At 24.9% G+C, this 14552-nt stretch overlaps 1 protein-coding gene across 1 annotated transcript in view; it reads right to left on the reverse strand.

Moving 5' to 3' along the window:
- Positions 1–3010: 3010 nt before the first annotated feature.
- LOC114127881 (uncharacterized) overlaps positions 3011–14552 on the reverse strand; it is a 34912-nt gene continuing 23370 nt past the window's right edge. Inside the window, exons 3-7 of the mRNA XM_027992233.2 lie at positions 8643–8759; positions 8361–8525; positions 8120–8217; positions 6340–6508; positions 3011–5469 (exon numbers count right to left, since the gene is read on the reverse strand). Of these exons, the coding sequence (XP_027848034.1) occupies positions 5144–5469; positions 6340–6508; positions 8120–8217; positions 8361–8525; positions 8643–8759 (875 nt within the window). The 3' untranslated portion in view covers positions 3011–5143. The remainder of the gene's footprint in view (positions 5470–6339; positions 6509–8119; positions 8218–8360; positions 8526–8642; positions 8760–14552) is intronic.

Genomic DNA, 14552 nt, shown 5'->3' on the forward strand with positions numbered 1-14552 from the left:
ATATAATGGTCAACAAGAATATAATATTGGTGGTATTTATTAATTCAGCCCTCTGCCATTTGAAATTATAATATTGTGATGATTATACTTGGAATTTTGTGTTATATAATTATGGCTTTAATGTATTTATTAATTTCTATTTTTTGATAAAATAATAAGATACTAAACAGCTTGTCGATTAAATGTGTTGGGTAAACAGTCTTAATGATAATTAATATTAATATAATATATAGGTATCTAGATATTTAATTAATAATTTATACAAATAAACTACAATAGGTAATATATTGTATTCAACAATAATGTTAAAACATTACCTACTACCTAGTGTACAATTAGGTACTTAGGAATATCAAGGCCTTCTCTATTATACAGATTTATAACAGTCAATACTCATGTAATTTTTAAAAAAGTGTAGTTATTTTTAATAATTAAAAACTTAATATAATAGTAAAAATATCATAGTATTCATCAATATCATCATATTATATACCTAGTATATATAAGTAACAAGTAAAAATTAAGTACTTAGGTACAGTTTTAATTTACTCAGGTATATAGTTATATTACTTAAATCTTGAAGATTTTTATAATTTTATTGATTATTTAATATAGGTACCTAGTTTTTGCTTTTGAACAATATTTTATTGTACCTATTATATTTTTTAGATATGTAGTTTCAAAAGTTCTAAAAAGCTTTCTATTGCTATGAAATGAAAAATAAAATATCAATTTTCTAATTTACTTCTATGTTGTCATACTTATTTTTGTATAGTATACTGACTTAGTTACCTAGGTATTTGGAATAAACTATTTTATCTTCAACCATTTTCTTTTCACTGTTAATTAAATACCTACTATTGATTTAAGTACTTAATTCCAATGTCAAATTATTACTTCCTATTATTATTTTCAAATTCTTATAAGTTATATGCTTGTGTCTAATCATAAGACCTAGGACAATTTTTCTACTTTATTTATTTTAATTATATTATTAAATAATAAATTATTTAAGTTCCTAAATTTATTCTAATTGTTAAGTATGTTACTAAACTATAGATGTATTAAATTTAAATTCGATGATAAATCAATTCTGCAAAAAAATAAAAAAAAAAAAACAAATCTGAGTGAAGATGAATAAAAAGAGTAAATCAGACATGGACAAATTTCAATTTCACTTATAAAAAAACTCTAATTAGGTATGTATTTCAATTGCTATATCTATTTACATATGAGTAACTTCAAAATATATTTTCTAGTTTTTTGTCCAAGAAGAAATTATTTTAAATATTAAGTAAATACATCAAAAATGTCTTTATTTATAGAATTACTAATAGATGATAGTTGTATGTGTTAAGTTTCTAGAATTAATATTATTTAAATTACAACAATTCACCTTAAATTATTTTATTATATGATTACATATTATTTTCGTTTAAAATTTCAAAAGCTACATTTTTTATATAACTAGATGGTTCTAAAATAAATATTTGTTGAAAATATCACGTATCCATGGTTTATTCTTTCTGGATTATAATGTAATTCAAAAATAACTTATGAGGGACCTTTTATTAAATTTTCAATCATTAACTATTATTATTTTTAATGTTAAAAATTGTATTAACTTTAAATGATATCATTAATTTCATTACTCCACTCAAAATCTAAAAAGAATTATTAAATAATATTTATAACAATAATTTGTTATATTATAATTACAATAGAATTAATATACTTATAAATTATAATAAATATATTTTATTTCTCTATAAAATTATATCATTTTTATTGTATTTTAAATTTCTTGGACAGTAAAAAAATATTCTTGTTTTGAGAAATGAAAAATTATAATTTATAACATAATATATAGTATATAATATAACCTATTTAACACTTACTAATTTTTATTTATTATTTATACCTATTTACCATAATATTCATTATTTTATATCTTGTTTATAAAATAATATCATCATCAAAAAATAAGACATAGGGTAAATTGAAAGTCAGAAAATATAAAGTATGGTAAAATACATATATATATATATATATATATATATATACATGTATATTTATATGAATAATATAGATAAAAATTAAATCATATATATTTTATTTCTCTGACAAAATGTAGTTAATATTGTACGTATCAGTGTACAATATTAGTATATTGAAGTATATTGAAATATAATAGATATATATAACAGTTTATAATACATTTCAACTATAATAAATAATGAATTCAAAACAATTTTAGTATGTCTTTAAGTAATTTAAATTACTCAAATTATTAATATCATTAAATAAAATTTTAATTAAAAAAAATAATTTGTAATTATAACAGAAAAAAAAACTTAAAACTTAAAACTTAATTAATAATCTATTACTTATATGGACAACAATATTGTAAAATTATTTCAAAAAATATTCAATCAACAAATTTATTGCACGCTCAAATTAATCTGAAAACAGATCACAAAACTTTCAATTTTAAAATTTCTCATACATGGACGGTATACATTTGGTTAAATATAAAATTAAACTTATATAATAAAATACAAATACATAGGTATCAATATTCATTTTTATCAAAAATAATCCATTAATATATTAGTCAGAGAATAGAAAGTTAGAATAATTAATAAATATGCCACTATGTATTACTGGCTAATATTCGTTTAATAATTGTTAAATATTGTTCTGAGTGTTTTAACATAATATGCACCTGACTTTAATTAAATTATTCTAATTCCTTAGAAAACTTATTAAACAATATTAACTTTGACTAAACTGGTTAATAATTATAAAATTAAAGTGTTGTTTAAAAATACACTGGATAAAATCAATACATGCATTTTAATGTTCGAACTAGCTCTTGCTTATAGTTTATAAAAGTGATGGTCATTTGGTTTATAAAGTACCTAAGTAGGTATTTATCTAATTTTCAAAATTTGTTCGTGTATAATTTTGAAAACATTTTTATAGAATATATACTTAACCTATTATATAAACAATTAAATGACTTAACCTAGTGATAATAAATCAACTGTGATAAAAAAAAAAACAAAAATTCATAGAATTTTCATAAGAACCAGAAAATTACTTAAACATTGTGATAGACATGCAAGAGTACTTAATTTTGAATAAAATGATACCTACAATGAAATTATAAAAGTATGTATTATATTATGTGTATTGTATATTGTGTATGTGTGCATATTTTTTATCTATTTAAATACAAAATTATAGTGCTTTTGATAAAAAAAAAAAATACATAAATTTATTATAATATTATTTATACATAATATTACCCTGTACATTATAATACAATAACAAAAATATAACAGTTGCTATCTTATATTACTATATTAAATACCATTTTTGGTACCTACTATAATAAATATATTATTAGAACTTTGCAAACATGACACTTAAAAATTTGCTTTGGATATAGTTAAAAAACTTAAAAATAAATACATAGATAAAAAAATATTTTCATATAATTTGTGCACAGCATAATTACAATTAAAAATTGTAAAAAATATCACGTGAATAATACAATTTATAAAATTGTTAGAAGTGTGTTTTTGTAAAACATAACATTGTCAGTTTTATTTTGAACAAAGTTTGGTGTCAAGGTAACATTTTTATTATTTATTTACTATAATATTTCGTATTTTTTTTTTTTTTTTGATTGTCAACAATGCTAAAAAAAATATACTTCACTACGCGAGATCTATGTATTTTTATTTAAATTATGATGAATTATTATCAATATGACAGTATGCATATGAACCTGATAACTAAATTATTAAATAAACTGAATTACATACAATAAAATCATTACTTGGATGCATTTGAATTTTTATACTCAATAAAAGATATGATGAATAATACATTACATTATTTTGTTATTATTATTATTGTTACTACTATATAATATTTATACATAGGGAATAATGTAATACGTATTATAAATTATGTGCAAATTGTTTTGTGTACATTCACAAAATAAAAAGATATCGAGTATAAACAAGTTTTTTTTTTAACGAGTTTTTCGGATGGCACACTAAATATAGTGAATTTAACGATTATATTAGATTATACTTCAACGAACAATATCCTATAATATTATATTTTAAATTTCTGAATTATATGAATCGTAGGGTAAACTCAAATTTTTAATCAAACAAAATATAATGTATAATATTTGAGTTTTAAAATAACTGTTTTAACAACGAAAATAAATACATAAAATATTATGATTTTAACTTATCTACTGAAAACGATTTTATTACGATACGGGTTATTCGAAAATGGTAAAAATTAAAACGAAGAATAAACACATTTCTGGAAAGATAAGTAAAAAAAAAAAAAAGTTACAAATAGTTCGGTACTCTATATTTAATATTATATAATATTAATACAGTATACGTTCGTTGGACCAAAATTGGCACAAAACCCATATACATATATATTAGACGCGTAAAAATAATTAAAAATTTTGATTAAATAACAACTAAATACGACCAACGAAACGAAAAATAAAAATAAAATAATAAAATAATAATAATAACAATAATAATAATGATGATGAAACGGATGCGCGTAAAATATGACGTGGTATCTTAACAATTAAAATAATAATAATAATATAATAATAATAATAGTGTGTGTGCGCGCATGTCAGCTAGACGTACGATACGATATACTTAATATTATATTTTACTCACATAAACAACGTCTTAAATAATATTCATAGGCGCACTGCAATACAACTGTTAACAATGTTGCCTCGTCATTATGATATTATTATTGCGATTAGTACCTACGTATAATACGTGTCAGTACGTACAATTAAATCACAAGACGTGTACAACTATAATAATATATAGGTAATTATACAGTGATTGGTATGATGCGAGTACGATCCCCGAGAGTCAAAAAAACCATCCTGCGAATTCTCTGTGTGGTAACGATGAGTCGTGAATCGTTGTAAGTATACGAATTTTTTCACAAAACGTTGGCAGGAATATATATATATTTTTTCTTTGTTTTTTGTTTTTTTTTTTTGTTTTTAGTCTATATTTATTAATATTTTATATTCCGTCAAGTCGACGTGCGTCGCTTTCTCATCACGACCTTACACGGCCGTACTCTGGGTCTGTATCCGAACTTTTTTCACGCTCCCGTTCCGGGACAGGGTCGGTGACGTACCGCTGAAACCGGGGTTCTGTATACCCAGACCGCCAACGCCTCCAGTCCCGTTTCCGTTAGCCGACCGTGGTTTCTTCAGGCTGGACCGCAACGGGCTGCGGATCACTGGCGTTATCGACGAACCATTTGAGCTGAGCGTAGTGGTCATCGACATCGTACTCCCGTTGGTCGTGCCGCTCAAGTATGGCTTTCCGCTGGCGTCTGTCACTGATATTTTACCACTGCCGCCGACGCCCACTCCTCCTCCTCCTCCTGAAAATATACAATTAATATAACCGTTCAGATACAACACTTTTTACATTATTTTAGATGATGAACAAACACGCGCGCCACAATGGGTCATACCTAATTGAATATTTAATATATATATAGGTACATTTAAAGATTTACACTGTTAAAAGTACTGTGTTTTAGACAAAAAAATGTTTTTGGAATGACAATATTTTCAGTTTCTTAATTTTCTTAATGACTGGACCCGTAATTTTTAATTCTATCTATATGTCCACAGTCTAAACAATATTGTCCGAGAACTTCAACGTATATTATGTAAGTATTTTATGAAATATTGAAACAATTTTATTATTTTTAATTTATTACTTTATATACGCATTCAATGCATACTGATTAACCGATATAATGAGTAAGTCTTAGAATTTAGATTAATTTTACAACTAAACTAGAGAATACGAAGATTTTTAAAAGCATTATATGTACGAAATAAAAATCAAAAAACTAAGTTTTATATTACAATAGCCAATAGGTGAACCCTATGAACATTTTTGTTGAATTGTAAATTATTTTGACATTATATTCTAACAATGTTCTACAACGGTATACAACAGTACAATACGACGTATAGTCGTTAAAAAAATATTCTACAATAGTAAACACGTTTTACAAAATAACTTTCAAGTTTCAACTATAGCAGAAAAAATAAAGAACATTTTTGTAATGTATTCGTTTTTTGAATAGAATGAAATAAAAGAAAAGTATAAGAATAGTTACATAATTTCACGGTTATAACTACATTTTAATATTTCTAGTTGAAAAATTAAGAAATTAAAATACCATTAGCCAAAACATGTTTTATGATGTGTTTATATGTTATTATTATTAACTCACTTGGATTCATTGACCTCTTCTCCTTAAAGGCAGGATTATTGAATGTGGTAGCTTCGACACCAGATGGATCACGGTTACTGATGGTTGGGTCACCGCCCAAGCGACGGGAAAATATTAAATCATATATTGCTGCCACGAATAGTAAAAAGTTCAATATAATTAAGCCAATCTGTTGAGTAAAAATATCGGTTATTAATTATAATGATAGTATTATGCATTACACTATTGTGCTATTTTTACCTATAATATACAAGTTTTAACAAAGAATCATTTTGGTAATCCATCTGTTTTCATTACAAAAAAACGCATTTATAGACTATAGTATTCACGATAATATATTTAATAGTAATAATAACATACTATATAATACTTCATTATTAACATTTAACGGAAGATAAAAGAACCAGTTGCGTCAATTTGGAAAATACATCAGCAGAAGAATAAAATTTGGCTTAGTGTACAATATTTAATTACATAGTAGGTACGAGACATGAGTAAGTATATGACCAAATATTGTGCTTGAAACGACATGTATCGCGTTCTTAATTTTAGAATATACGAATAAGATGGATGATGTCAGTGGAAAACTTTTTTAGAAAAACCATGCACAATTACTCTTTTTTTGTTTTGTAATAAATTTTCTTTTATATAACTATTAATAACACAATATTTTGAAAAACAATACTATTACGAGTATGATATTAGATTAACTTAATCAAAATTATTATTGAATGTGACTCGTAATTGCTTTCAAATATAAAGATAAAAAAACTGGAGAAGTTGTTCCGCTTTACAGGTTTTTAATATACCTGTAGTCATTAAATTTGTCATATAGTAATAAAATAAGAAATAACACTACCATATTATATACGTATATTATGTTTGATTAAAATTCGATGATAAATCATTACATATGAAAAATGCAAAAATAATTTTATGAACATTTTTAACATTAAAAAATTTAAAACATGTCACTTAAGATAAAAATACTTTTATATTTCTTGAAAATTTAAGCCTGCAATTATAATTTTTTGAATTAAACAAAAAATAAATAAATAAATAAATAAAATGTATTTTGTCAAAACTGTTGTTATTTAAATATAGGTACTTATTTCCCGGTTTCCCGGTTAGTATTTCACAATTATTTTTAAAAGTATTAGTAATTTCTACTTTTAAAAATAGGTATATTTATAATTTTAATTAAAAAAATATATAACTTATTTATTTAGAATTATTATAATTTGTAATAAATAAAGGTAAACATGTACTCGTACAAATAACAATTATGATTTAGACTAAAATTGATGAATAATACATTTAGAGCATTATTAACTAGAATTATGAATACCTAATTAAAAAAATATATATATTTCATAAAAATAATTATATTGGAACATTTATGGACTGTACCTAAGTACCTATGAAAGCAAATTATTTTTAATTTTTTTTATCTAACCTCCAATTTTTATTTAATAATATGTAAACGAGTGAGAACGTATACATGTATCAGTATACCAACCTATTTACAGTATCACAGTATAATAATTACATATTATAATTATTGTATCATGTTATAAAATATGTTGTACATTATTAAAATATATATAATAGGTATCTTGTAAATACCTATACTACTTAAAAAGTAATATTTTTGTGTTGAGGAGTTTTTTTTATACATATCATGGTTCTCACTAACTAATGAAGTTCTCACTGCACACTAATACCAGTTAACTTAAATATTTTGAAAATAGAGAATAGGAAAACAATTTGTCTTATTTACCTGCATATAAAACGATTCCCCTCGAGTCACTTGGTAACTGTTGTCTTTGTCGTCGGTTTGAAGGGCGAATAATCCAGCTGCGATGATTGCCAGCAAAGCTATATACAAAGAGTAAAGTCATCGGGTTAGGCACTTCATCCGTGTATGTGCATAATAGATTTGTCATCATAGTATGGTATATATTATTTTGAAAATACAACGTAGGCGTGTATGGATAATAATATTATCATAATATATTTACTTGCTGCGAATGCAAACACCAATTTGGTAACCACGGTCTTACTATAGGCGAACACGACTTTTTCCTTTGACACTACCATGGCCAATTGTACTATACTCAGGATGCAAAACACGGCCAAGCTCAGCGTACCCGCTATGGCAAAATATCCGGCTACCTTCACCGTTTCTATCGGAAAACACCAAACGATAATATTATTATAATAATTAACCGGCAATTTACATAAAGAGCTCCCACGCATCTTAGCGGAAACCGTTGAAACACAATGCGAACGTGATGACTTACCCTCAGGATGAAACCTGGATATCGAGTCACCACATTTCGTTCGTCCGTAGTACGATTGTTTGCACATTTGCCATGGTCCAAAATAACCACGATCGATTCCCGAAGTCCCGATTTCGGCTGCAACACGTTACAAACAAAATAATTTATTATAAAATAAACGATAATTATATCAAGATATTCATAGAGCAATTCAAATCTTTTGTTAAGCATTCCGATAACAAATGCAACTTATTCTCACAAAATAGTAGATATACAATTAAAATGAGAACATTTATTGTGCAGTCGTTACATAAATCATTAATACTAATTGTTTGTAAACATATATTATAATATTGTATAGTGTTATAATATATTGTACTACAATTAAATAGTAAGATCCAAAATTTAACAAAAACCGTAATAATACACATGTGGCATAATTATTTCGAAATGTTTAATAAAGTTATTTTACGGTAATTTTTTAGACCAAAGTGTTCATCCAAGTTGTGCAGTAAATAATATATCTAATTGAAATAGTGAACAATAATACAATGTGCCTACTGGAATTAATTAAATTATTATTCAACTTGAAAATATTAAACATGTAGGTATAATAAAATATAGAAATAAATCATTTAATAATGAAATATTCTGTTTAATTTTGAGTAATTAATAAAACCGATAGGTACATATTATGTTAAAAATGTAACGCCTTTTCCCATCCTTGTTAATTAGTGTAGACATATAAAAATCAACCACGCGAGGAAATGTATACTCGTACCAAGAAAATATTAGGATGTAGATTTACCACAAGAAAACCTTCAAATTGACATTACATAATATAACAGTATTGGTTATACAATAGGTAGGTATGCTATATTAATACATTACCACGTTAAACAGTTATGTGGGAAAATGTTGCAGCATTCGTATTTTATGTTCTTGTTAAAGTATTAAATATTTTTTTTATACTTCAATACATTTAACTAATTTAAATTAACTAATCAAATATGTACACTATAGATATGGTTATTATGTATTTTTGTTTGTGTGGAAAATACTTTATAATAATAGGTAAGACCGCAGATTTCTTAAGCGTAAATAGTTAATACTGGTATTTTAACACCGACGCAATGGAATCAATAAATAAACAATTCTGCAATTTTTACATTTTTTATATTTAATCATATTTTAAATTCTTAAGAAACTAGGGAAATTATAAATGTCTATATGGTTTCAGTGATTTTTATTTCTGTGGCTGCACAATTCAGGATATAAAGTGGTGTTTTGAAAGTTTCAAGTATGAAGTAGCCGTGTTAAAAATTTTCTGAAAATTTATAAGATATAATTTCGATATCATTGGTAGTTTTGATAAGTGTAGGGAATAATAACTGACTCTATATTATTGCTAAAACTATGTATAGTATAAGTATAATAAGTAATCTAAGTATCTATGCGGTGTTACGATGCCCACGATGTCTGCACATGAATATCTAATTCAATATAGGTTGTCCATTTCAAATTGTTTTATCGAATATAAGAACTAATCATACTGAAATCGCTTTAAAGAGTTTACCTTTAATAATAATATTTTTATAATAAATACCTATACAAATAGGCCTCTATCAGTCTATTTTGCTACGATATAGAACGAAGTAGGTATATCAAAATATGGCCTCTGAATTTATACATTACCTACAGTGTTTTTTTTAGACATTTAAATATGTATCCTTAAAATGTTATCAAATTAAAGGAATCTATTGTTCAAAATACACGAATATTAGATTAGAATGAAATTAGTATACAAAGATGGTTCGTATACCTATAATATATAGTATATACGATCTCAAAAAATAGTTCGCTGATTGCAGTTATTACTCTGCAATAGCACTTTTATTCATACATCACGTATTGTGTTAAACCTCATGATTTTGGAAGAATTTTTAAATTAAATTATTTCAAATAGTAATAAAAAAAAAAGAATAGCGTATTGTGCTGTAGTGTAAATAATTTTCCGGTTTCTAAAAAAATGTTCAAATACGATTGCTAAACAACTTGGGAAGAGATTTTTATATTAAATTATATGAGTTATATAAGTTTTAATAATAGTTATTATACTCAATATTAGATTTTACTTAAGTAAGAATTGATTTATTATTATTTTTATATTTGTAGCATTCAATGTGAAATACTTGATGAAAACAAATTGTTTCATTGAAGTACTTAACTGCTAGAAGTAGGTACAAGTTTTGTACTGTTAACAATTTAATATATTATATAATTTATATTATATTACCTATTCATACATCTTATATAATTATATAAGTTAAAGCATAAATTCAAGAAATCAATTGATTTAAAACTTTGAGGGTGATTTTTGTCTCTTGGTAGCGATTAGGATTCAATTTGTTCAATTTTCCAAAAAAAAAAAATACTAATAATTGTTAAAATTTAAATATTATTATAAGACTAAATTTTTGGTAACCTTGATTACGAAAAAGTTCGACACCTTCTGTACAGTAGAGCAGTCACCTAGTTATTTGACTGTAAATTTTAATATTTGTACATCATTTTTTTTTTCAAAAAATTATTGTCCATTAAATTTGTTTTTAATATTATTAAATTGTTTGAACGTCAACTAACGTTTACACACAAATGTTATCGTAGTTACAACGTTATATCACTAACATATTATACTAATCACTGCACAACTATTTGTGTTTGGGTTTTTAAATTTATTTGTTATAATTCATAATGTATGTACTCTGTACAAAATTCTTGGATAGTAAAAACAATACGTGTTATCTTTATAATACTTTAATCCATGGCAACTGTAAATATTGTAATCCCTGTAGTAAGTATGCAATGACAAACAATAATAGTTTGTTTTACAAACCATTCTATCAGGTTTAGTGTTAAATAAATCTTTAGCTACCTATATGATTTGTGAAACAAATATTATGAATAATTATAAGTAGGTATATTGTATTTAAAAGTGTATGTTTGTTTTTAAAGTATATATTATATATTTAGAGGAAAAATTATAATTTAAGTTCGTTTCATTTTTTGTGCTAGTTATTGTTTTTCATATTGTCAAAAGAGTCATGTTTTGCTGTAGAATATTGTAACTATGTAACATTTAAGGTGTAGCTAGAGTTTGTTGAACCTAAAATGTTTAAGCATATTTCTAAAGTATTTAAATTATGTTGTACACGTCAAAACTACTAATAACAGACAATATTTAGTAAGAGTGTAATAGTAATAATAATAACAAATTATTAAACTGTTATTAAAACAAATTAATCATAATAAATAATGTGCTATTTATAAATTATAATTTAAGTTTAAAAATTTGTGTTTTTTATTCTGGTTTCTTCAAGAAACGAGTATTTTTGATTAGCTTTAAATTCACAAGAGTTAAATTAATACACTTTAATTTTCTGTTATATTATTCCTACAAAGTGATATTTGTTTTGGAAAATTTTTGAAATACGTCAAACAACATATGTTTTTAAACTGTGATACATAGAAATATATAATAATAAAGTATAGATAGTAAATACTAAGCCAAACGTATGAATTAATAGAAAAATTCGTAATACATTTATAGTTTTGATTCCCGATACTTACAATTTGTTTTGTAAAATTAAAAAATATATATAAACACAAATAATAATTATTAATTAAATAATTCATTGTAGATGTATGAAATATTAATAATAATAGTTATAATATATTTTTTTATTTACTTAAATATTTATATTATTGATCATTACTTGTTATTATATAAGATACATATTAAATACGTTTATAATTTATTATGTATATAATAACTGAACACATTTCATTAAATATTTTTTTTTGACAAATAATATTCTATTATATTTTATAATATACTATCTAACTGTATTTATATTTCTTTTTAAGGTTTTAATTACTTTCCATTAGCATATTTAACGATTTATGTACTAACAATATTCAAACCATCTGAATGATTGGTAAAAAAAAAATTAACAACCAACTCTGAAATTTATAATGTCGTATACATAATATATTACAAATATTAAATATTTGGTCACCACAATGTGTGTAAAATGTAAATTCGAACACTGTTACATTTTATTTAGCATCCATTTGGACAATACTTAATTTGGTGTAAATATGAATGTAATATAATATACTTAAATATAATATAAATGGATTGCGGACAAGTAAATAATATAAATAAGAAGTTTGAGTTTTAAAAAATGTGTCTGTTATTAAAACTTATAAACGCCGAAAAGAAAGCTGATATAAATAGTTTAAATACATTTTTTTTCTGACATGAATAGGTATAATATACATTTGTAATATACTTGAGTAACTATAAGGGAAAATTAAAATAGCTTTATAATTTTTTGTTTGTCACATGAACTTGCTATAAATATTTGCAACTATTTTTCAACTTGATTCATGGTTGTTCGAAAATTTAATACTGTACATTTAATCTTCTAGATGTTTTTTTTTAATAGCAGTAATAAGACAACGTCGAGTTGGCAATAGATAAGTATAATTTTTGTCGCTTGAGAATACTGCACATATTTTTTTCTACAGTCTGGTAGTAGGTAGGTACTACGTGCAAAAACGAAAAATATAGAAGGGAGCGTAGATAACATATAGAATATTAAATTCACCAGAATTGTGCGTATATTGAATAATACTATAATAATATTTTAACACTATGTGAATGAAAACGTGATTCGGACCAGATTACAAATGACCTAAATCAAAGACTGTTTTCATTTATTATATTGCCAACTATTTCTAAGCGGCACTTCACCGGTATGCCTTTTGTTTATATAACTTGAACGAAGATTTTATTACACACATGCAATTATGAAATATAATAATAATATACGCCTAAGTGTGTACCGCGTATCTATTCAGTATCATTATACTAAAATAATATTATATCCTTTACGATCGCGAAGTCGGTTATTCATCTGCGACATTGGTACTGACGATCGCATGCAATTTTCTAAGACACGATTTATAGATTAGATGCACGGACGATGGATGGACATTGGGCAGGTATAGTCATATAGGTAATTGCACGAGTATGCCCTTGCGCGTCAAATTTAATTATTTCATCGAAAAACTTTATACTAGGTATTATAATATGTGCGTATAATATTACTACGGAACAATGGGCAAATAGTAACAGTACATCCGTTTCACGCTGTTTTACGCGAGCTCGTAAAGTATAAAATGCTTATTACGCGCGCGCTCTTATAGTCGGATAAGTAAGTATACCTACATAGGTACAAATACTTGGGTAAGTACCTACCAACGACTACGGCGTAACCGCATAGCAGCGGATCGCGTGACCGAACCGTTAAACTTTTACAATAAGGTTAAACCGTTTCGGTGGATGAAACGTTGTCGGTGGCGGCGTCGCTGGGAATATTACTGTGGTCGATAGGAAACGGGCCATGGACGCATGTATACTATATATTATACGAGTTATACCTACTCTTAACTCTTAAGACTATATTATATTTTGTATATTGTTATATATATAATTTTACAAAGCAGCAGCGGTTGCAGTCGACTTATGTATAACTGTGGATTGAGGAGAAAATAATAATAATAATGGTACGACAACAATACGATAATAATAATAATAAATTATACACATTGTATATATAATATTATACACGCGACTTATTATTGTTGTCTCGCTAATAACGCAAGACGAACTCTATCAATTCGCACGATTTGTTCTTATTCGTTAATTACTACGAATGCGATAAATTGCATATATCATTAATGTATCATATAATACTAATAATAATTACGAATTACGATCAATGTTAAACGATGACGACGACGAGGATAGATTTCTTCGTGTAATATAGCGATATATCATGAAAATTGGAAACGAAATCGATT

Source organism: Aphis gossypii, chromosome X (genome assembly GCF_020184175.1).
Source record: "Aphis gossypii isolate Hap1 chromosome X, ASM2018417v2, whole genome shotgun sequence".
Taxonomy (NCBI): Eukaryota; Metazoa; Arthropoda; class Insecta; order Hemiptera; family Aphididae; genus Aphis; species Aphis gossypii.